The sequence below is a fragment of the Anguilla rostrata genome, chromosome 19, assembly GCF_018555375.3.
Source record: "Anguilla rostrata isolate EN2019 chromosome 19, ASM1855537v3, whole genome shotgun sequence".
NCBI classification, from domain to species: domain Eukaryota; kingdom Metazoa; phylum Chordata; class Actinopteri; order Anguilliformes; family Anguillidae; genus Anguilla; species Anguilla rostrata.
In genome coordinates this window covers 11,320,831-11,346,134 of record NC_057951.1, presented here as the reverse complement: position 1 = coordinate 11,346,134, position 25,304 = coordinate 11,320,831, and the positions used below count along the sequence as shown (strand labels likewise).

The following is a 25,304-nucleotide window of genomic DNA, read 5'->3' as shown; positions in this document are numbered from 1 at the left end:
CGTATTTTTGCTTAGCGTCTATGTGGCCAAGTGACACACATCAGCCCTGTTGTACTGCAATGTTCACTGTGTGTGTGTGTGTGTGTGTGTCTAAGAGTACACATGTGTTTGTGTGTGTGTATGTTTGTGTGTGTGTGTGTGTGTGTAAATATAATTGTATACATAAGGGGTGATTGTTTCCATTTGTGTGATATTCCTCCTCAAGAATCCTAGATATTGGTAGGCTCAATACTGGAGTGCTAGAAACTGCTGGTGCCCCAACATCCTATTGAGGGGGGAGGGATATGTGCATGTGTTTCTGTAAGTCCTTCATCTTCAGACCTGGGCAAATAATAGTTGTACTTCATATTTATTTGTGAATACCTGCTCCTCCAGGTATTTTAGGTATTTGGTTAAACATCTTCAGCTAAAGCAAATATTTGTTTAAATATTCAAATATTGATCCTACATGAAGCAAAATTCTTTTTGAAAAACAATTTTAAACAGATCTCACAAAACACATATTCTGAAAGTATTTCAATGTCATTAAGCTGAAATGTAAAAATAAACAGACTACATTTCCAAAAGTATGCAGACACCCCTTCTGATTAGTGGTTTGGGGTATTTCAGCCGCACCTATTGCTAACTGCTGCATAAAATCGAGCATACAGCCATGCAATCTCCATTGACATACACTGGCAGTAGAATAGGTTGTACTGAAAAGCTCAGAAACTTTCAACGTGGCATTGTCATAGGACGCCACTTTCCAAAGTCAATTTCTGTTACAAATGTGCATTCATTTATTTATTTTTTTAAAAGATCAGCATCTGGAATGTGTAGTCAAATCCATTACATTACATTAGTAAAACAGGCACCCTCACTTACTTTAAAGCTTATTTTGCGCATAGCCTAGTGCTTCTTGGTGTCAGTGGATAGTTAGTTAACACTTCAAGTTAAGTTCCTTGCTTCTGGCTAGAACAAACAGGTGCAAAGTGCCAAGCCTTCCACAGTTCCTGAAATTTTAAAATGCACTATAAACCCCACTGATCATTTTACACACAAACAAATAAAAATGGCCTGGCATTGCCATGCACTCCTGAATGTATTTCATTGTCATAAATCTTTTTACTTTATATCGTAAAAAAAGAAAAGGACATCAGTTGACTGAATACATAAAAACCAAGAACTTCAAACAAGAAAAACGGCACAACTAACCGCAACTTAATTTTCACCAACAATAGATTTAGTTACTCCTTAAGTTGTTATTCTCAAAGGCTCTGCCAGCATCAACACCTCATGCAATACTTCAGTCAGTAGCAGACTGTTATAGCCCACAGTGTTTTTACATTCAACTTCAAAAGCAAAAACAAATATCCATTGTGGGGAAGATACCAAAAAAGGTAATAATTAATACATAAAGTGTAACATATACATCATTGCTGTCATCTCAAAAAAGTAATTCTCACTGTAACAAATTTGTCTTGGAAAATGTAAAGATAGCATAACAATGAAAGTACATGTTACTGTGCATTTTCTGACAAACCACAGGAGGGCAGTAAAAGTATGATATATACTTGAGGCCTAATAACTATGGCGTCTAAATGTTGGCTCAGTTCAGTCCATTATTTTTTAAGTTTAAATTAACTCAGAGTTATGATGCTGGCATTTCATTTTATTTGCATACAGGTTAGAATTTGAACACTTGTGTGATAAATATCTTTTACTCAAAATTCTCTCAACTTTTCAGCATTTTAAAAGAATTAAGAAAAATGTTTTAAGAATATACAATTACAAACCAAAAAAACCATGTAATTTAATTTTTACATGGTTATTCCAAAAGTTTAACCAAAAGGCTCGTTAACCCTTTCAGTTTTAGTATGATAATTTACCATCCATTATCTTCAAGCTGCATAAACATTTCTGAAGCAGAATACATTTTCTGCCGTGTGTGTGTGTGTGTGTGTGTGTGTGTGTGTGTAGTGTGTGTGTGGCTGAGAGAGAGAGACAGAGAGAAATAGAAAGAGAGAGAAGGCCCAGTGAACAGTAATAAGCCAGTTATTTCATTAATAAAAACCATACCCAGTGAAAGTTTTTAGAAAATGAATAGGATTTATTTCCCAGCTTAATAGTGCATTCTGGAGACACATATACTTGGGCTGCATAAAGCCATTACCCATGAGGACAAAGTTCCAGAAGCGCGTGGAATAACATTCATTGGGACTGGCTGAACGTGACCTCTGACCCGACAGCTCACCACAAATCATACAACAAATTATGTAAACAGTGGATCCAGCCCAGGTTGAGCCGACATTCCTCCAATCTTGCTAGGATTTCTAAATTTGGTTCAAGGTTTCATTTAAATTCCAGTGCAATGTTCTCACTCTGCAGTGTATGTGTAACAAGTTTTACTTGGTCCATCCGCACACATGTATAAAATGGCAAGAACAATCAACTGCAGAGACAGTGGCGTATGTTTTGTTTGAACATTGGGGGGGACACATTAAGTGGGGAGTCTGGGGGTCCTCCCCCAGGAAATTTTGAGCGTCAAACACTTAATTTCCTGCATTCTGGTGAATTTTTATGCACCAATTTGTGCCTTTTCTGCATCAATTTAAAAGTCCTCTGCTTCTTTCATGTTTTTATTGGGGGGGACAAATGCACATGTTCTAAATATTGAGGGGGACATATCCCCTGCGTCCCCCCTGAAATCTACGCCTATGTGCAGAGCTCTGAGACAGGCAGACGGCAGGGCTCCAACACCCGTGACCTGTTCTTGCTGGACTTTGGACAGAGACAGCCAAAATGCTTCGCTCCAGATAGCAGGAAGAGGAAGAAACACCACCACACACAGACAAGGTGCTCTGCAAACAAACGTTAACGGCACCAGCAAACAACAAGGCAAACATAAAAGTCTGGGGCCATCAAGCACCACCTAGTCGGATACTCTCAACATTTGGCTGGCAAACCACAAATAATGAACTTGATTTAACAAAAATAAATTAAAAATACCAAAGCTCTTAAATACTTGTGATACATTGGCAAGGCCACAAAATCCATGCTTGTTTGCTCTGGAGAAGTTCATGAGAGTATAGGTGGAATGCCATCATTTCTTTAAACATTTGTTTCACCAGACACTCAATAATTAAAGACAGAACATTAACAAGGTGACTCACTGAAAACAGAAAGAAGTTCTGCCGGTGTGATGCAAGGCAAATATTAAAAGAACTGAGTGATGAGTCCTAAATCTAAAATACCCCGTTAAGATTATTATATTTTTTATGAACCTCAGTTTAACTTTCACAGGTCTCAATACAATCATTTGAAAATTACATTAAATGACAAACAAAGCTCAATGACCCACATTGACTAGATCCTATTTGTCTTTTTAAAAAAGAACACAAAAAACCTTATGTTGCTTATAGCATTTGCCCCAGTGTCCTCACTGATTGCAGTTCTCCAAGACGTCTCCCGCTGGAATTGCATTTAACCCCAGGGCTGGTGTGTGGAACAACCCCCAAAACAGAACCACAGAACCCAGAATGCACCACACAAAGCAACACCAGGGATACGGAACAGCAGGACTCACACGTAAGGCCATCGTATCAAAACGTGGACGGTAATGAAAGTATCCACTCCAGTAAATTGATGCCGCAAATTTACAGTGTACAAAAATAGCTGGTGTGCGTCTCAATGCTGTCATACATAAGAAATTAATTTCATTATCTATGTCATATCATAGATGCACTATGTTCATTCTAGTTTTTTTTCTCATAGATTTACAAAATGTAACATCTCTTCACAAAATGGAGAGGAGAATGGTAGACCCAGCGGAGGCCAGCTTGTTCTTGTTGTGGTCACAGGACAGAATCCCCACCGGCCTGTTACACGTGGTTAGAGCGGCTCTTCCACACACATCCAGTACTTGACATGACATTCAGGTGACGCCTGAAAGAACCGTGAATTACACACACACACACACACACACACACACACTCATGCGCCACACAGAGGTGCATCTTGCGTACTCCAGAACATGAATAAACCTAAATAATAATAAAAAAAATAAAATTAAAAAAATAATTTTTTAAAACAAGCCGCAGAGAAATAAGGTCTGAGTGTGTGACGGTACAGTACAGTGCAGGTGCACAGACACCTCTCATCCCCACCGATGCTTCATTAAACACTGAAACACCGCCGTGAGAATTACGCTCCATTTTAATTTTAAATGGGATCCTCCTCGTCACAGTGCTGAGGCGCATTGCACCACAGATCAAATAAGACTGGTGCGGCAGGAGGGGACCCTTCTGCAAGCACAAACCAAGCCTAAAGAGAAGGAGAAAGGCGAGAATGCTGTGCGTAGTGAGATGGCCTACTGGGAAATGTAGTTTTCTTTTTGAGTGATCCAGTCATGTAAAGAGGGGACCCAGTTTGCAGGAATGAAATATAAAAAGAACATATATACATACAAATCAAAAATAAATCACGAATATATTGCACTTCTCAAATTATTCTGTACATTAGTGAACAGACGGTAAACATGAAGCAATGAGTAGGATTTGTGTCAGAAAACCATGTCCACAAGGAAAGGCTGAGAGACGTACAAAACATAAAACAGAGAGAGTGTTTTCTGAAAAGGGTGAGGGGGGACAGTCCCGGCCTCCCCAGGTTCCCTGCTGGTTCTTCACAGTGAGGTTCTGTCTTCCTCTTAAAAGGATAAAAACACAGAGCGCCTTTGTCCGCTACACAGAAAGGAAAACACAACCATTCAGTGGGTCTGCGGAAGTGGCCGTTTTCTGGGGTGGAACTGAGAGACAGCGTCGGAAACGGCGGGACGAACACGCTCCATTTCCCCCCTGTGTCTCCGCCCCCTGGCCATGGCCCCGCCCCCTTGGCCGTGCCCCTCTCAGCTGGGCACCAGCATGCGCTCCACGGCGCACTGCACCTTCTCCCAGTTCTTCCAGAAGATGGCCAGCAGCGCGAAGGCCAGGCAGGTGCAGATCACGTGCAGCCGGCTGCGCATCAGCGGGGCCGTGAACTTGGCCACCGTGGAGACGCACACCAGGATCACCGTGACGATGGCCAGCATCAGGTTGATGCACTTGCCCAGCAGGACCCTGGCGTCGGCGCTCTCCAGCTGCACCACCTGCTGCTGCTGCTGCTGCAGCTCCAGCTTGGAGATCCGCGTCTGGCAGGACTCCAGCGCCTCCTGGAGGATGAACGCAAAGACGCGGGGTTAAGACCAGAGGGTTTCAAACTTGGCCCTGAGGACCCACTGTGCCTGCTGGTTTTTTGCTGCACTTGAGGTTGCTGAACCTGTGTTATGCATCTAGTATTGAATTAACTTCTGCGATTTTGGAAGAAAAAAGAGCTGGGTGCTTTTAGTAATGAAAGGTAATGAAATCTGTAAGAGAAACAAGGACACACAGTGTCATTGATGTCAAGTATCAACTCTTAGGTAGCACCTCCAGTACCTTGCCTGGAGTGCTAATTGCTCCCCCTTGTGGAGAATCCTCAGCCTGCTGAACATGAGTGAGTGTGTGAGCGAGTGAGTGAGTAAATGAGTGTGTGAGTGAGTGAGAGAGGGAGTGATGGAGTATGTGAGTGAGAGAGGGATGAGTATGTGAGTGAGTGAGTGAGTGAGTGAGTAGTGAGTGAGTGAGTGAGTGAGTGAGTGAGTGTGTGAGTGAGTGAGTGAGTGAGAGAGGGAGTGATGGAGTATGTGAGTGAGTGAGTGAGAGTGTGAGTGAGTGAGTGAGTGAGAGTGTGAGTGAGTGAGTAGGTTATAAGTCAGGTCTATGAGGTGTTTCACACTGCGCTGAGTACCTGGATGTCTCTGGCTCGCTCGTAGGCCTGGTAGGCCACCTTCTCCTCTATGCTGGCCAGCTCCTGCTTCAGGTTAGCCGTCTCATGCTGGTGCAGCTCGGAGAGGTCGTTCAGCTGATCCTCCAGCCTCCCGTACCTGTGTGTGTGTGTGTGTGAGTGTGTGTGTGTTGCAGACAGAGAGCGAGAGAGAGAGAAAGAGAGAGAGAATGTGCAGGGGGATGGGAGAGAGAGTGTAAGATGTAAACACCTACAGGCAGGCCTGGCTGTTCAGAAGATCACATGAAACTCAATGAGGCCCGAGAATGATACTGATGATAATAAACAAGCCCGCACAGGCCACGGTACACCGTCACACTCTGCTGAACTGGAATGAAGGAGACAGAGGAGTATTTACTCATTCGCCGCTGACACGCTAACGCAACCTTTGGACCAAGAACTGAAAACCGCTGCAGAAAAAAATAAATTACAATTTTTTTCCCCTCGATGACTGTAGACAGCGAGGAGAAAATGAGGGTTTGGAGGAGGTTCTGAAGAGCAGCAGAGCACAGCTGCTCATTACCAGTAGCAGGCATGTACAGGTATGTGAAAGGAGCTTGTAATCAGGAGGGTCCATGTCTACGTAAGGGCAGCGTACTAAAACGAGAGGGGACAGAGGCTGCTCGACAAGCTGAGCGCCAGGGAAACCAGCGCCAGAACAGGGGTTTGGTGTCAACTGTGCCGAACAGACAGAGGGGGCAAATAAATGCCAAATGACATGAATCATATGAATGAATGAATCACGCCCAGCATCATTCACGCATCCCCCCATGCTCTTTCCAGCACTTTGTGTTCTGGAGTCTTCCACACAGGAGAGCACGTCCAGCCAGCCTTTTCCACAAACCTCAACCTGGAATCATGAATTCATTTCTTCTACTGTGACGAGAGCAAATCCCCAATTTTGTATATTATGAAGACAGACTCCGAAAATATTCAGGAAATGTAATCCCACTTATCCTACCCCCCCTCCCCTTACAAAACACTGTGTGAGTCACAATTCTTCCGGAAGGATTCTGACAAAGAAATATATCAGAGTGGCTGGGGTCTATTGTGAGACCGCAGCATCGTCCGCAAGATTAATATTGACGAATTCGGGCGCCAGGACTGTGATAAGACTATAACAAAGCGTGACCCTCACACATGGAGACGAGATGCAATATGGAATAGAGAACATCTGACCGCTTATGACTCATAATGGGCTCACAGAACAGTATTCTGAAAACTGCCCATAAGATTTCAGCACTGGGAACCATTATTTTTATTATTATTATTATTATTATTATTATTATGTATAATCTGACCTGTATTTCTCCTCCTGCAGTGACTGTGTGATAAACTCGTAGTCCCGGGTGAACTGGTCCTTCAGTCCCTCAATCTCCTCGGCCAGCAGGGCCTGGGCCTCTCTGATGTCCCTGGCTTCGTCCAGCAGGGCGGCGAGCTTTCCCTGGGCGTCCTCGGGGCTGCAGGCCGTGATCCCGTTGCTCTCGGCCGACACCGACGTGCCGGACGAGCACTCGTCGTCGCTGGGGTACTTGGGCTTGGCGACGGTGGTGGCGCTGCCGCTGAGCGCCCGGGCCCCGCCCTCCGGGTGGAAGGAGGAGGGGGCGGGCTCCAGCGAGCTCTTCATTTGCGCGATGTTGTCGGCGCTGCCGAACTTGTTGCGGATGAGGTTGGCGAACTCCCGGGACTTGTTGAAGAAGAAGGGCGGGGAGAGGGAGACGCCGGGCCCGATGGTCTTGACTTTGTCCAGGGTGGGGTGCCGCCCGCTCCCGCTCACGTCCTTCAGGCTGTCCTTCAAACCATCTTTCAAGCCGTCCTTCAAGCCGTCTTTCTGAGCGTCCTTCAGGCTGTCCTTGGAGGACTCCTTGGCCTCCCTGGAGACGTTCTTGGAGGAGCCGTTGCTCTCGTTGTCCTTCATCTTCCTGTGGTACTGCTCCAGCTTCTTCTGCAGCTGCGCGATGCTCAGCGCAGACTTCCGGTTCTTCTTCTCGAAGACCTGCTTGATGCGCGAGACCTGCTGCTTGTCGGCGTTGTTGACCAGCTTCAGGTACTCCGCCACGTTCTCGTCGCGCGCCGTCTGCTCCACCTTGATCTGCTCCGTCACTTTGAGGATCTTCTGCTGGAGCCCGTCGATGCCCAGCGGGCCCCTGTGGAAGTCCAGCCCCAGGCCGTCCGGCCAGTCCTGGTCCAGGCTGTTCTCTGAGCCGCCCCGCCGAATCGGGACCGGGACGCTCAGCGCGTTCCCGTTCCCCTCGCCGCTCCGGTCCGCCTGCGGAACAGAACCACAGCTGTGTCAAAAACCGCACCCCTCGGCCCGCCCCAGGCAACCCGTCAGGGATAACAAAACAGGATTTTCCACTAACACAGAAGAAACAGCAAGGGGTACGCTGGGAACAGCCAGTAGGACAATGCCTCCAGTGACTGGTGGACACGGTGGCTACATGCCTGGAGCCCCGCGGCTATTGGCCATGAAGTATATAGAGAAAAGCTAAATAACCTCGTAACAGAACTGTCAACAATTTCAAAAGAAAAAGAACTTGGAATATCTTTCATTTCTTCTCTTCCTCACTGTTGGACCATCTTGTATTCATGGGCTCTCCCTGTCCACAGACATCCCTTTGTATGCGCAGTATGCATATATTTTTTCAAGGCAAAAGCCTATTCATAAAGGATGTAAAATAGGATGGAAAATATCCCGGGTCCATGACAACTGGAGTCTATGTTTTTGGCCAAAAGCCCCTCTGTGACAGAACCGTCCCAGCAGTCTGTGGGCCCCCAGAAACACATCCTCTTTTATTCCGGTCCCAGGGCAGGGCACACAGGATCACTCATTCAGACAGAAGCAAAGCGGCCCGTTTCAATAAGACCTTTGCTGAAACTTCCCCTCTATATGAAATGTTTGTAACACATCCAGATTAATGACAAAGTTCGCCACGCAAGATTAAACCGCATGCTCGATAGACTTCCCTTGTCAATTGTTATCACTTTTTCTTTTTTGTACAGCTGCTAATTAATAAAGTACTACCACAGTTAAGGACGGTGCTGCTGTATCAGCCCTGTAGGTTGTGCCTAAGGAAATGCATCAATGCAAATCCTTTCAGGCATGGCCAGCTTTAAACAAGAGGCCCCAAGCCAAGGGGGTCCAAATACCAGCCTCATGACCAACAGCTCAACCTAAACTGCTTCATTTCAACAGCAATACTTATTCTGTAGCAATTAGATACTTATTCTGTAGCAAATAAATATCTTATTTCCTTGTATAAAGACATGCTGATTCAAAATATTTCCATATTTTCATCATGTTCAAGGACAAAATGATTTGACTGTGCCTATTCAGAGAACCAAACAAGGTTTCTGACATTTTTCTCTTCTCTTCTCTGTAATACATTTGCTGTTGGCAGAAGGACATTGTCACACAGCAAGAAAGATTACATAAATTATCTTCTGACCCGAGACCTTCTCAATTCAAAAGGTTGGCATTTCCAATGGGAGCCTTCTCAGAGATACGCGTGCGCAGTGAGTTCACAGCGAAAGTCCAACGCAGTGCACTTCAGCAGACTGAGTCCAGAGCACAGGGGACACAAAAAATAAACCCCGCTTTTTTTCATCCCCCGCGAACGTTATCTTTGTGAAGCCGAGGTAATCGTCAGCACTGCAAACGTTAGCGCAGCTGAGGGGAACGCTAACATGGTCAAGGGGAACGCTTGAGGAATTTTTGCACAACCAAGGGAAACGCTGGCACAGCAGAGAATGGCTGTCGGGAGAGCTGAGGCTGTCAGGGTGGGAGAACTCCCAATGTGATCAATGAAGTATCAGTGCGGTGTGACTCTCGGTATCACGTTGGGTCAGACGCACTCCAGAAGATGCAGCAGTTTTCCCAGAATGTGTGTATGTGTGTTTGTGTGTGTGTTTTCTGGTGTGTGTGTGTGTGTGTGTGTGTGTGTGTGTGTTCTGGTGTGTGTGTTTATTAATGTCTGTGTATCTCTGCGTGAAAGATACAGGGAGACACTCTTCTAGGGACTTCCCAGCTAACACATAACATTCTCACAATGCTGCTGTAAAATGGTGGCAATGTTCTAACAGTGACAAAAACATTCCCATAACAGTTGTGTTAGCTGTGTTCCGGCAAAATAAAGTGGGAAGATGAAAATGAACTCTGACCTTTGTCAAAGAGCTGGAAAGACACACGATGGCTTTCTAACTCAGCAGTCAGAGTGAGTCTGGCAGGCATCAGGGGCAGGTGATGGGCACAGTGGTGGGCACAGTGGCTTTGGCAAACTGGGTCAAACCGCTGCACACAGCAGCTGTGGCTTAACTCGAGCCCCACGGCCGCCCAGATGCTCCCGCGCACACCCCGAGCGGTGTGTGTAACTCACCATCCGCTCAGTCAGCCAGGGCGAGCGAGGCCAGTTAGCAAAGGCATGACACTCCTCTCAAAACAAAAAAAAAACAGACCAGAAGCCTTAACCGCGGTAAATAAAAACATTTTTAAAAATGCAGCCCGGAACGCCCAACGGTGTAAAATAATAAACTAAAGTAAACTGGCAATGAAATTCATGATGCACCGAGTCTGCAGGGAAGAGGGGAGATACAAGTAATCGAGACACTCCACAGCCAAATGAACTAAGACCTAATTATGCCACAGAGCCAGGCCAGTGGGAATAGCAAACACTGCTGAAGTGAGGCTCTCGTGTCACACGCTCTGCACTGCGGCTCGGAGAAGGAGCCCAAACGTGACCTCAAACATTAGTACTCCTTTTTTTTTTAGTTTTCTAAATCAATTCTGCACAGTGGGGAAAATAGGGGAAGTGTATCCACGCGACGTCATTGTTTGGCACAGGCGGGGCTGCGTATGTTTTCTCGGTACGAGAAATGAGAGATCATTCTTCCGGTGAAAACCAACACACCAAACAAGGATTCTGGCAGAAGTTGCCCTTTAGAACAGACAAAATTCCATTACTCACAAATGATACAGTGCGCGCTTGCGTGCGTGTGTGCGTGCGTGCATGAATGTGCGCATATCTGCAAGCATATCTGTGCCTTTGTAAAGGTGTGTGTGTGTGTGTGCGTGCATGTGTGTATATCTGCAAGCATATCTGTGCCTTTATGAATGTGTGTGTGTGTGAGTGTTTTGTTTACCAGGGTGTGTGCATATGATCATCAGCCACGATCTGATGATATCACTTTTGTTTACGGAAAACGAGCAAGAGGGGACGTGTAAGAAAATACATAAATATATATCCACCTGTGACTGGTCTACGGCTGATAAATGTGTCTATGGAAATCTAGGTCAAACCACAGGACCGGTTTTAAACAAAATACCTCCAAAGATAAACAAGCACAGTAGAGGCTGCACTTCCCTCCCTGCGTGGTCTTAAATCCACGCTGCGCTCCTTAACTGCAGAGCTGCGCCCCTGCTGTGCCCCCCCCCCCCCCCACAACTCAGCACAGCTCCCGGAAAGAGAGCATTCTGGGATTATTTGGGTGGGGGGGGGGTGTTCACCTGGGCAGAGGTGTTTACAGCGGCACACACAAAGGGGCGGTTTCGCGGCTGGTTCGGGCGTCCGGGCGCGTTTGGAGCGCTCAGCGCGCCTCACGAAGCCGTCTGTCGTTTCTGTGCGTCTGCACTCGCCGATTCCAGTAAAAACATTTTTAAACCGTGCGGTCATGTAACATAATGAAAACTGTGTGCGGTTGTCTGCTAACACCTCCGTTCCTCTTTCCCGTTCTGTCTTTGTCTCTTCGGATAAAGGAAGTTCACAAGTGCAGCCGAAACTCAGCCACCACGTGACATCTCGCGAAGCAGAAACCAGACTGGCTGACTCTAACCCAGGATGAAGAGTCACTGACCAGGCCCGGTCGACACAGGAAAGCTGACGATGAGGACGGCCCACTCAGCCCATCTAGGGTCGCCATTCTGCCAACTCTCCCAGAATTCAACAGTGTGTTCAACAGCTCAAGGATCTGTGATTTTAGAACATGGCAAGATGCTCCATGCCCTGATAACATTGTGTGAGCCAGGGAAAGAGTGGGGGAGAAGGTAGCCAGAACAAAATGAATTATTACTAATTACAATTAATTAAATATGTTACTTTATCTCCAAATTCTTATTCTAATTCAGTATTTCCTTGTGTCATTTCTTACCACCTATACGTGCGCCACCGCAATGCAACTCACAGCTACTTAGAGAGAGAGAAAGAGTGACGGAGTACTGACCGAGGCAGAGAGTGAGAAGGAGAGGGGTGGGGCACAGAAAGGGTATTTTTTTAAGCCAAAGAGAAACCTTTGGTTGCCTTGACGACAACAGGGTGTACAACGCCGGACACAATGACGCCACAGAACGCCCTGACTTACCGCCGTGGTGGCGGTAAAACGCCCCGTTCATCTTTTTAGTTAAATTATTTTTTGTTCCGTCTCCGCTCCTGGTCTGGTGTTCGGGCCCAGCGGAGCCGCACACTGAGGCCAGTGAGATTAGCTCTGAGTCAGGGCCCGGGCGGACACACAAAGACAGGCCTGTTACAGCCCTGCCACGGCATCATGCCACAACGCAACAGTGCTGGCGGGATTAAAAATCCACCAATGGGAACACAGAATGGGATCCCTGCTCGCCCTGGCTGAGACCAAGAAATGGGAGAAATTTAAGGACACCCCACCCCCAACCCCCCCATTAAAACAAAGCAACGGCAAATTCTCATTCTCCTGCAGCTGATTAGTGGTAATCATGGTCTGACGAGCCACAAAGAGTTCCTTTCAGCAGAAGCGAGCAGCAGTCTGCAGCAGCTTAGCCTAAGATCCATGTTTGCATGGGTCTCGCCCCGTGCCTCTCGGATAGGCACGTAAAGCACAGTACATTCACACATAATGCAGTCCTACCCAGGACAGCCCTGCGTCAAAGGCCACGGACCGATCGAAGCAGCAACACCCCCCAAAAAACCCGTTCCTCCATCAGCAAATCTTCCACAACCTAGCGTCATTATCAATACCGTGCCCAAAGCACGAATCAAAACGCAGATCGATGATGTGCTCACAGTACATGTTTCCCTCACCGTTGCTGATGTTCCGCCATTCCTCATATATATCCACAAAGTTTTAGTTTGACCGCAGGAGTTTGGCACAGAATCTCAAACGAGCCATTGCAACCCGGTTCAGTTCTCCGCTCGCTATGTTCTCTAAGTGCTGTCCAGGTATGCAGCGAGTGTTTTTGTGCCAGAATGAGATTCACCTGGAGGCTTCCCTCGGGGCACACGAATAAGAAGGACCGTTCAATATTGGCTGCATAAATATTATATTAGCAGGAGGATGTATCCGGGCTCCCGCTGAGAATAAGATGGTCTGTAAGCCTCTGTGAGGAAGCCCAGACACAGGGCTGTAAAAGATACTGTAGCCCTCTCTGGAATCCTGGTGTGGAGATACAGCAGTGTGTGCAAACTGAAACAGCAGGCACAGGAATTTCTTGGTTATTAATTTTTTTTTAAAGAGTTTGCCCAAATGAACTTTAAGTGCCTAATGTGGTGTGAAGAAATAAATGAATAAGGCTAGACACAAAGAGAAGGAGAGTAACCCACCACTGGGAATGATTTAGGCCTAGTCAGCTGGAAAAGAAAGGAATATTTCAGCCTCACAAGCCATCCCTTGGGTGCCTGTTCAGTTCGGTCTGTACATCTGTCGATATTTCTGTCCGTTTCTCCAATAAATCAGCCTCACTGAGATACCAACAGTGGAGTGTAAATACGTGGAAAGGGTGGAAAAAACTGTGGATGGAATAAACATTCCACACACGCTTAAATCCAAAGCTAAAGTGATTATTCTTTGAGCATTCTCCAAAAACAGAATTTTGCACCGCGGTACCCTAAACGGTAATTCCCTGGACTAATTCTCCTTCATAAATACAACGCATTGCAATGCCAACCAACGCCACTGCTGTCCTCATCTTCACTTCTCTGCAGGTGGTGTATCTGGCTTATGAGCAGAAGACCACTGGAGCAGGACTGCAATGAGAGAAATGACTGTTTGCCTCTGCATCTCAGGGAAATCATGGCGAACTGCCTCCCCTCTCATGGCTGGCTCTGATTGGCTATTGTTGTGACAGGGTTCCAGCTTCGTAGTTCAGACGGTGTGCAATTTCGCCTCTTTCCTCGCCTCTGGATTTTTTTTTTTTTTTCTTTTTGGTACCCTGAGGCTCAGTTCAGCACACATTTTGTGCCAATCACAGAGAGGTTGAGGGGGAGGGAGGAGGGAGGGATGGAGGGAAGAGAAGGAGGGAGGAGGAGGAGAGTGGGAGAAGGAGAGAGCATTCTATCCAGAATTCTATACCTCTCCACCCAACCCCACATCACATACAAAAAATAATAATAAAAACTTATGAAGATCAGCTGTATATAAGCTCTGTTGTGGTGGAGCTATTGATATTTCCTCTTTACACCAATTAGCTCCCAGTGGTCTTGAAACCCAGGGGGTCAGATCAAGAGAACAGTCTGGCCTTACTGCCCAGAAACAGCTCTTACTGTAGCAACGGCAGGCTAGGAGGGCTGTGCCAGCTTGGATACCGGTCAGACTCCCAGAGGGAAGTGCGGCGCATGCGACACACGCAGCCTCCCCTGGCCCGCGCCTCACAGTTCACATTTAAATAACCGGTTTGAACCGACGGCTTCACCTCTGACCCGCCCGTCAAAGAGATGATGCAACAGGTTAGCGGACCCTAAGCGATCGCGCTGAGAAACGGGCGTGTTCCCGGCTCCTTAGCGGCTGTGCCTCTGCGAGCTTGGCCAGCCGCACGGAAACTCCTCGGGGGGTGGGGGGTGGGGGCAAGCCAGGCCTGCGGGGTCCCAGGCCCGCGGGGTCCCAGGCCCGCGGGGTCCCAGGCCCGCGGGGTCCCAGGCTGAGCTCTCCCTGATCTTTCCGGTAGCTCTGTGTCGACTGTGGGAGCCCCGAGCGACAGAAGGCTCGGTGCAGCAGGAAGGGCTTGTTCCCAGGGAGAACTGGTTTTCGGAGAGGACGCAAACAACAGAACCCTTCTTTTCCTGGCTGTCTTTCTCTCTCCTTTTACCCCAGCCCCTCCCCTCCCACACACAAACCCAACATGTGTACAGTATCCTCACTCAGTGCAACCAGACAAAGGGCTGCTTTCACTCCAGTTTTAGGAGGATTTGGGGAGACACAATCGATTAAGTTCTTCTTGTATACAGTTTGTCGATAATATTGGTTGTAAAAAGGAGCTTGAACCTTAATATTATCTGTAAACTATTCTTATTTAAAATGTGATAAATGTCCAACAATTCAGAAAGGTCAACACACAGACACACACACACACACACACACAAACAAACACAGACAGACGCAGACGCGCACGCACGCACTCACACACACCCGCCCACAGCACTGGGCTGGCTCAGGTTGCAGGTGTGGCTAAGCAGATGCTCAGATCTGAGGTGTGACAGGTACGTGTGGTGAAACTGGCAGCCACCGCATTGTTACACACTGCTAGCGCTTCGTGTCCTGACCTGTCAGTACAGCACAGGTTCTTCCCAAGCGCAGACCCAATAACAGCATGCTAAATGATTCACAAACCCCACAAGCAGTCACATGACTCAGGCTGGTCTCTCTGTTGCAGGAAGACTGTCATGAACGTCAGACCGCCACTTCTGTTAGCTGAAAAAAGGCAAAAAAAGGCCTCCTTCTGTACAAAGTCAGTGAGAATTTGTACATTTTCCCTTAAAACCTGTATTGTTTTAACCTTCACCTGGCTTAGTAACTTTGGTTAATTAAGCTACAGACTGAGAGTGGTCTATTTAAGGAATAAGGCTACCTAAATGGAGTATTTCCACGTCACTAGTGACATTTTCTGAGTAAGAAATAAGCGTCACATCTCATTTGAGTTTCTGATGTGTGTCCCAGACAGAGTGGGCAAGCTGTCTGCAGCAGAGACGGAGACATGAGCAGTGACAGCTGGCAAGAAGGGTGTGGGTGTGTGTGTGCGTGTGTGTGTGTGTCTGTGTCCGTCTGTGTGTGCACACGTACGTGCGTGTGTGTGTGTGTGTCTGTGTGTGTGTGCGTCTGTGTGTGTGGGTGTGTGTGCGTGCGTGTGCGTGCATTTGGGCTCAGACGTGTGTCCTCTGCAGGGTCTGATGAGCTGTGCTCCTTTAACGGTCATCAGCGTTTTCATGTTACCTTTTACATAACGGCCCCTGAGCCAGCTGTCAATTCATCTGCTCCCGCTACGGCGGGGTCTGCAGAATACCGCTGCTCCCGCTACGGCGGGTCTGCAGAACACCGCTGCTCCCGCTACGGCGGGGTCTGCAGAATACCATTGCTCCCTACGCGGGGTCTGCAGAATACCGCTGCTCCGCTACGGCGGGTCTGCAGAACACCGCTGCTCCCGCTACGGCGGGGTCTGCAGAATACCATTGCTCCCGCTACGGCGGGGTCTGCAGAATACCGCTGCTCCCGCTACGGCGGGTCTGCAGAACACCGCTGCTCCCGCTACGGCGGGGTCTGCAGAATACCGCTGCTCCCGCTACGGCGGGGTCTGCAGAATACCGCTGCTCCCGCTACGGCGGGGTCTGCAGAATACCGCTGCTCCCGCTACGGCGGGGTCTGCAGAATACCGCTGCTCCCGCTACGGCGGGGTCTGCAGAATACCGCTGCTCCCGCTACGGCGGGGTCTGCAGAATACCGCTGCTCCCGCTACGGCGGGGTCTGCAGAATACCGCTGCTCCCGCTACGGCGGGGTCTGCAGAATACCGCTGCTCCCGCTACGGCGGGGTCTGCAGAATACCGCTGCTCCCGCTACGATGGGGTCTGCAGAATACCGCTGCTCCTGCTACGGCGGGGTCTGCAGAATACCGCTGCTCCCGCTACGGCGGGGTCCAGATACGCTGCTCCGCTACGGCGGGTCTGCAGAATACCGCTGCTCCCGCTACGGCGGGTCTACAGAATACCGCTGCTCCCGCTACGGCGGGGTCTGCAGAATACCGCTGCTCCCGCTAGGCGGGGTCTGCAGAATACCGCTGCTCCCGCTACGGCGGGGTCTGCAGAATACCGCTGCTCCCGCTACGGCGGGGTCTGCAGAATACCGCTGCTCCCGCTACGGCGGGGTCTGCAGAATACCGCTGCTCCCGCTACGGCGGGGTCCAGGGAACACCGCCTAGGTCACCGGGCCCAGGCTTCATCTCTCCCCTCTTGTCATTTCTCTCATTCCTCCTCCATGCCTCTTTTCCATCCTTTCCCAAGCATTCGCTTTTCAAATATCACTAAACTCACATCTCCATTGTGATCCATTGACTCATTTGACCCTCACACCTCTCAAGGCCTATTAATATGACCACCCTATGGTTGAGGACAACCAATCTATATAAAGAAAACGTTTTACCACAACATGAACAAGTACATGCAATTCAAGCAAGTTACCACCCGAAGGTTTATGTCATTTATGACATATGGAAATGCAACCAAATTATCAGCACTTCCTGTGACTTGACAAATCCCCAAGGGTCCCCAGACCGCAGTTTCAGGTTTTCCACCGTAACGTCAGCCGTGTGATGCAACCTGAACGTTGGTCGCTCACCGATCCATCCTGGCCTTAACTGCCACCTGAGAGAGCCAATCAGGTCACAGCAGACTCCGCCAGGGATGCAGCCGTCTCTGATTGTTCCTGATTACCAAACTCAGACACTAGCGCAGGCTGCAGCTCAGGTGAAATTACTACGAGACTCTAAACTTATGACTTGCCCAGTTATGTCTTAAATACTGTCATTATGACTTCAGACAGTAGTGGGTCTTAAAGTCACTCATTTCCTGAGCAATCAGGGAAAATAACATCCCTGAGTCACACTGGCTTTGCATGTCCTGATGAAGTACATGTCATGTAGAGCCAGAAGATCTCATGCGTACGCGCATGACACACACACACACACACACACACACACACACAAACCCCAACCGCACACAGACACACAAACACACACACCTCTGCATGAAAAACTGAGCTTCTGGAAGCGGTAGATTCCTTGTGTCGTTTCCAGAAACTTCTGCACAATTGCGGGCCACATCTGTGACGGGGTATGTGGATATTCCCAATGAATTCATCGACTCCGCCCGCACTGAGATTTCACAGTGTGTCCAGATATGTGGCGGCCGCAGAACGGGATGTCGCACGAGTGAAATGTGAACCCGGGCGTTGGAGCGAGCGCCCGGATCGATGCCACTCGTCAGAGAGGCTGTTTACTGCACTACGTCTCTGTGTTTACACTGACATATCACTCCCAGACGACCCACACCGTCTCGCAGTCGCCGTGACGACTCGTAACAGAACTACCCCCCCCCGGCGGCTGCCCCCCGCATGTCCACCCCGAGGCAGTGACGCAGTCTTGGGGTCCCCTGAGCGTGCTGGTTCTCAACCCAACCACAGCCGCTGCCCATGGATACTAACGAGCCGCTCTCGCCCCCTCTTAATGCCTAATGAAGGATGATCTGTGCTCTCCTGGCCCCCACTATGCCAGAGGTAATGATAATAATACCCATGCAGCATTGCAACCCGCAAAGAATAACTGTGCCGTTCTCCCAACTCAAGACCTGTAATCAGTCAGATCCGCTAATGCCTTTTTTTTCTGGAAGGTAACACATCGCACAAAGAAATTACTCCCGTAAAAAAAAATGCCACGTTTAAATTTATTATAGATTGGCAGAAGAATGAATTAGTTCAGCACATCTGCATGCCACACAGCCCCCCACCCAGGGGGTCTTCAGTGCTGCATGGCGCAGACCTGAACATATCGCTTGTAATTGCACCCTTTCCCCCATATTATCCCTGTTAATCCCCTCCCGCAGGGACACAGATTAAGCGCTTCTTCACTTCCATACACAGAACACTCACTCACACACAGTCAGTCAGTCAGGGCACACACCCACCTCACCTCTGCATTTCAGCAGGAGAGCCTGAGCTACTGCACCCCAAAGTGACTGACACAATGCTGGGTCACATTGGCCTTAGAGAGTCACAGACGAGACCAGGGGGCCGGGGGTCGCCCACATTGATCCCAAATTCAGATCCAGATCGCGCTGCAGGACCGTTTGAGTAAACAAGGAGTTCAGCGCTGACGCCAGCACAAAATTTATAAACCCTTAATCCTCGGAGGGTGCGATTAATGTTATGAAAACAATAGTAACTGAAGGTGAGGGAACACAGCAGAGTCTCAGGACCATCGAGAATGCTATCGCAGTTTCTTCACATGATGCTGTTAAACACAAACTTTTTGGGTTCTCTCACCATAAAGACTGCTTGCCGCACAGCCCCACTAAGTAAAGATCCTTAAGAAGAAAAAAAGGTAAATTATTTTCTTTATCCAAGTGACCAGTCACCCAAAAATTCATTCAATGTCTAATTCCAGTTTCCAGCAAGCGTACTCCCTACTCCCTAGCATAATGTAGTGTTCTAACACTGTCCATCTGTTAAAGGTTTAAAGATAAGTGCTGTTCATTGGCTACACTGAGTGTTTTGAATATCATGATCAGAGCAGATAAGGAAACTGCAGGGCCCCCCATTTCATCTTTGAAGAAGGAACCCAACACCCCAAAATGCCTCAACCAGCTCTACAAACAGAGAGCATAAAACAGAGAGTTAAACAAGAACAATGCTCAGCTAGCCACACTGGAACGTCACGTACTCAGCAAATAAATTAAAAATAATTACATAAATAAAAACATATTCAGGATTTCATGCCATACTCTTCCCACAGTTGCTGTTAGATCCGGTAACTACATTTGCTTGCTAGGGACTCCTAAAGGGCATTTATGACTAACACACAGGTGTGACTGATGAGATATGAAACATCCAAGGTATAATACGCACCTCTGAAGAGTAGTTCTAAGCTCTCTCTCTCAGTACACACATGCTCACTGTGCAAACACCAGGCTAGCAATGACTCAACTTCCAATGCTCACCCAACGCTACCAAATTAGGCCAAACACTGAGGCTACATTTTCTTACCAGTTTCACAAAGGCTTTGACTTTTATGCCCTAAACCCAAAGAGCTTTGTGTTGTTTTTCCACTGTACACAATGATGACAAAGCAAACAATTGCTTAAGTTTTAAAGTGGGTCAGTAGTGCTCTGAAAGAGTTATTTCAGACAGAGGCGTGCGGCTTTCTGCTCCACAATAGCAGGAACTCGGAGGCGCACTTCCAGATGGAAGACAACGGGAACTTTCAGTTCTCTCCACGGAGGAATATTTACGGAACAAATCTCAGAAGAAAAGGCGCAGCGTTTCAGCAACTCTTCCAAGTTTCCCAACCGCAATACCTCGGGGTCATAGGAGCGACTCCTCCCAGACACTTACGGCAGGGAGAAAGGCACCTACAGCCCTCCCTCCATTCTTTAAAGAAAGCATTCTCATGAATACAGATTAAAGATGCTTCCATTCAGAGCTATTAAAAAAAGCTTACACTGAAAGGTTAGGTATGGAGAGACAATTGCAAGTTACGAGCGTCACAACCGATAAAAGCTGTCATTATACAGGCCTGCACCATAACATCAAGTGCCGTAGCACCACAGGTATTCCACTATGACATTTTTTTTTCCCTTCGGAAACATCAGACTACTTCAAAACAGCAATAAGACGACTGCCTCCCTGTAGAGACCCACTATCCCACATCATAAATATCCATTCAGTGAGAGCGCATGAATCTGCGTGAGTCAAAATGAATGCCAAAAAAATTATTTTGCGACGAAGCCGATTTGAAAAACTTAACACAATTACATTTTTCATACTCATTTCAGACTAATGCAATAAATGCTTCCATCTTATCACACCAGATTCATTTCCATTCTGCTGCCACTGTCTGTCATTGCTCCAGCCTGAACAGGACTCATACTTCATCACAGAGAAAAGGTCAACAAGATTCTGTGTCCCCACAGCCATTCAGAAAATGAGCAGTATATAAACCCATCACTGCCTCCATCGTTCTTCCATCACACACTGACACAGACAGACACTGGAGCTTAACAGGCATCGGTCCACAGAAGATGCTGCACAGATCCACTGATGCTCATATTAAAAGGATGGGCTGATAGTGGACACGGGGGAACTCGAATAAGGGCATCCACATAACATCAAGATCGGAGGACAAACAGGAGGCTGTTCCAAATCGGTGGCCGCTAAGAGGCGGCTCCCTCTTTCGTAGTGCAATACGATAAGCGGTCAAGGAGGCGCCGGTTCAACCGCGGACACGCAAGAGCTCCTGCACACGCGCCGACAGGCTGCAACTTGATTGGCCGTGCAGACAAGGCCAGCTTACCGTACACCCAGGCCTGAGTCACTGTCGGAGGAACACTCCACAGGTAAATCATACTTTCATTCAGAGAAAGAGAAAGAGAAAGAGAGAGAGAGAGAGAGAGAGAGAGAAGAAGGGAGGGAGGGAGAGGGAGAAATGGCGAGAGAGCAGAGAGAAAAGCACAGAGGGGAGAAAAAAGAAACCTTTGGTTGCCATGGTGACAGTGGGCCACACACCGCCGGACTGAAGAATGCCCTGACCTGCTGCTGCGATGGTAAAACACCCCGTTCAGCATTTTAGTTTCACTCTTTTCTGTGTCCTGTCTTGGTGTCTTTCCATTCCTTGCTCAGCAAACAACACTTTGGACAACTTATTACTCATATTATATAGTTTACATTTTTACATAATATAACCTTTACACTCCTGGATATTAAGTCTCATGATAGAGCAGGTCAAGCTAAGCATCTTTTTGAAGAGGGAGGCAACAGGATCCCAATCATGCAAGTGTTAGAAGCACAAAGATCTAGTAACAGTAATAGAACAGTTTGGCCATATTCACAGTGAGAAAGAGTATGCCATGCACAAGTTAAATCAAAGGTGAGGTCAGCATATTTTATTTATTTATTTTTTACAAGGGTTAGCCCAGAGCACGATGGGAAAAACAGCAATCCTGGCCGCAGCAGCCAAAGCAACAGCCCTGCAGACAGTGTCACAAACTCTGAGAGGGGAAGGCAAAAACCCTGAGACTGGAAAACTTGAAACCGCCCGTTAACAGCATAAGCCAAAAGCACAAGGCCTCAGTTCTCAGGGAGAAACACATCTGGTGCCTGCATCATTCCCAAAGCACTCAGGACCAGACCAATATTTAATAATTCACAATATTACCTAGTTATTATATCCTTCCTAAAACTACACTGCATCTTTTCCAGAAACGTTCTCTGAAGAGGAACCCTGGTTTCTCAAGGCCATGGAGCTCGTGCAGATGTTCTCACGGAGACGAACGCTGAATTATTTAAGGAGTCGGCTCGGTCTGCGCGGGAACCGCTCCAATTAAAAAATTATCAATCGCTCATTAGCTCACGCCCAGCAAGCTCGCAGGCTTCAGCGGGCAACCAAGGAAGCAGTGACCGATGAATCTGACAGCTAATATGACAGTTGAAACGGCTGCTTTCTTCCAAAGCTGCACAAAAGCTTTCCCCGAATGAACCTGAGATTCATGCTCACATGCAGTTCAATCAATATTTTGATTAGGCATGGCGATTGCACCATGGCAATCAGCACTCTCGGCTTTGAGTTAGCGTTCGCACAAAGTTTCTGCAATTAGCCGGCGGTTTCGGAAGCCCTGTTGCCATGCCACCGACGTGCCTGTGAGCGTTGATTGTGACTTGCGAGGCTACAGAAGTGTTCCGTTCAAACAGGTTTGTGTAGGGACATTTGCATCAACAAGTAAACAAATCGCAAGCCGGGCAAGAGAATTTCAGCCACAAAACTTTATGTGCTGAACTTGAGGACATCAATGTGTGGGACTTCAGAATTCGAAAATTCTCTTAACCCTATGAAGAGCAAGTTTTTTGGAATGTATTTTATTCCATTATAAGTCAGTGTTCTAGAAATCCTTTGCTTTCAGTTACCAGCAGTGATTGTTACATCATCATTAGAATGTTCAGTTAAAAACATTCTCATTGCATATTTGTGATCTTACACCATAAATGGTTATTATATTTCCATTTCTGTCTTTATTGCATTTTTTCCCCTGCCTTTCTCCCCAGGCTTCTGACATCAGCACAAAAGGCCCAGTATAGAACCTGAGCGGTCAGATTTCGAAAGAAGAAAAAACGCTGATTTGGGGGGAACGATCGCAAAGTTTCACATCTTTTTTCCCCCAGTACGGTTGATCTTGGCTCACCTCCAGAAGACTTTTAATAAAGGACCCCCCTCCCCTACTGTTTCTACAATGTCCGCTCACAAAACAGACACCCCCCTCCTCTTCTGCCTCCTCCTCCCAGCTGTTAGAAATTAGGTCTGTCCCCTGTGCCTTCGCTCAATGCGCTGGCTCCACCACATGCATCTGATTACTCATATGCATGCCTTTGCATTTTCATCCCTGGGGACTCCTATACTGGAAAGTCATGCACATAACTTCAGCTTAACTGTGTGTGATGTCACGCGACGCAAGGGAAATGAATGAGGCTTTAATTGTGAATGGACTGAAGACTATCTATCCTTTGTAAGTACAGGGTCAAGGCAGAGGTGCTTGGCACCAAGTATGTGTGCTTTTGAGTTTCAATAAAAAGAAAGTCAAAAATACAGTGTTGACTGAGGCTGTATTTTCACTGTTTTACATCATTAATGAATGCGTCAGGCAGACTGCGGATATTCCTTCAGCAGCTGAATTCCAATTTCCACAATATGGGCATCCCATGCAGTGACATTTGTTTTTAACCTTGCAAAATCACACGGTGAGATCAGAATTTATTATAACCCAGTTACATTCCACCCTGCTCCTGTCCGTATGTGGACCTCTGTTTTAATGCATTATTTAATGCTATCCATACTGCGATAAGCATAGGACTTCGGACAGGCAAGCAAGCAAAGCATGGATTCCAATGCACATTTAGGGCTTTTCAAAAACGTTTTTAAATTGGCTATAAGAATATTTTTATAACAAGTTTGAAAACTTGTTAACGACTGAAAATAAGTTTGGGTTTCATTCTAGCAATACGGAGATTAACAGAAACCACTTGGGGCAAAATTTTCGGAAGTAACAGTTAGGCGTAGTGTTTCGTGCTATTCAGTATCACTCCAGTCCACACTCAGCTCTGCCCGTGTCAGTGTTGGACCTGAGTTTCGAGTCCTCTTGATATAATAAACAATTTTCTGGTTTATTTTACATTATAACATAAATTTACTATCTGCATTACATGCATGTTTTAACCTTTAAAATATTATGCACATTTTCTTCGTGAAACATATGCTCACCATTTTCGCCACAGAGAAACATAGATTTTATTTTGCGTTGTACTATATCAAAAACATTCAAATCGATTAACAAGATTGGCAGCTTGTCAAGCTATTGTTACATTTACAAACACACGCGCGCGCGCACAAACACACATCTTGACGTAAAGACAAAAATTTCACGAAAAAAAATGTATCGTTTGACTATTTAATAAAAGAAACTAGCACGCAATCTGAAGTACTGTTAACTTTACAACGCAAATGATCACCTGGTTGATATTCCGTTATAACATAAATGGGAATTCCAAAGGAGCTTAAATGTGAACGCCGTTTCGGAAGGTTAAGTCAAAGGAGTGCTTTGACATATTTTAAGTGCCCCAGTGCTTGCATAACCGGTTTAACGTCGCAAAAACATTTTGCAACCATCAGGATTTAGTTCAATGCAGCGTAGACTACGAAGCAATTTTTGATGTTAAAATGTTTTATTTTTATTTTTTAAATAGACCCCGTAGGCTATCACAAGACCATAGATAGCTAGATATGTGTGTTTAACCTAAAGTTTACATTGCCTTGTTCAAAACAAGAGAAGAAACAGTCTTTTGTTGGCCAGCAGTCTTGAATTAGGGATTCCATTCTTAAATCGGATGAAACAAGACCATGTCAAAACAGGCTACTTAAAGTATCACCCTATATTATGTAAACTGTCGAAAAAACAAGATACAACACAGTGTTGTTTGGTTAATGTTAACGAGTTGTAGATATTTTCGCTCTGACACATAGTGACAAATGGTGCAAACATTTTAAGATGTTGCAACTGGTGCAATCTATAGCAATGAATGATCCGGCTTAACTGAGAAAAGTAAACAACAAATCAGAAGTGAATTTTATGTATACTGCTTATGCCTGAACTATCCCGCTAGACTTGACCGGACACTAACTACCAAGCCAACCGAAACCAGTATTCAGAACAAATTCAAGTATTATAAAAGATAGCAGTTTACCATATCGTTCCTCTGACAGTATTTCTCTACTTGTGCGAAAGTTTTATCCGCAGCGGCGTCGGCGCTGGGCATAGTCCCGAAATCCGGTCTGTCTGTGTAGTCTCAGGTTGTTGTTAGCGCAGGTAGAGACCCATGCGGTGCGAGCGCTGTCACCCACCGCACCGCCGCGCGTTCACAGGCTCTTTCAGTCCCTCACTGTAATCCTCTCCCGTTTTGCAGAAACGCTGAACAGTGTGTGAAT

At 46.9% G+C, this 25,304-nt stretch overlaps 1 protein-coding gene across 1 annotated transcript; it reads right to left on the bottom strand.

Moving 5' to 3' along the window:
- Nucleotides 1-2,068: 2,068 nt before the first annotated feature.
- Nucleotides 2,069-25,304, bottom strand: LOC135245973 (transmembrane and coiled-coil domain protein 3-like). The gene is made up of 4 exons (XM_064319415.1): nucleotides 25,064-25,304; nucleotides 7,140-8,107; nucleotides 5,803-5,938; nucleotides 2,069-5,185 (listed from the first exon to the last, which is right to left on the bottom strand). Exons 1-4 carry the CDS (start codon nucleotides 25,133-25,135, stop codon nucleotides 4,883-4,885), a joined length of 1,479 nt encoding a protein of 492 aa, XP_064175485.1. The 5' UTR covers nucleotides 25,136-25,304; the 3' UTR covers nucleotides 2,069-4,882.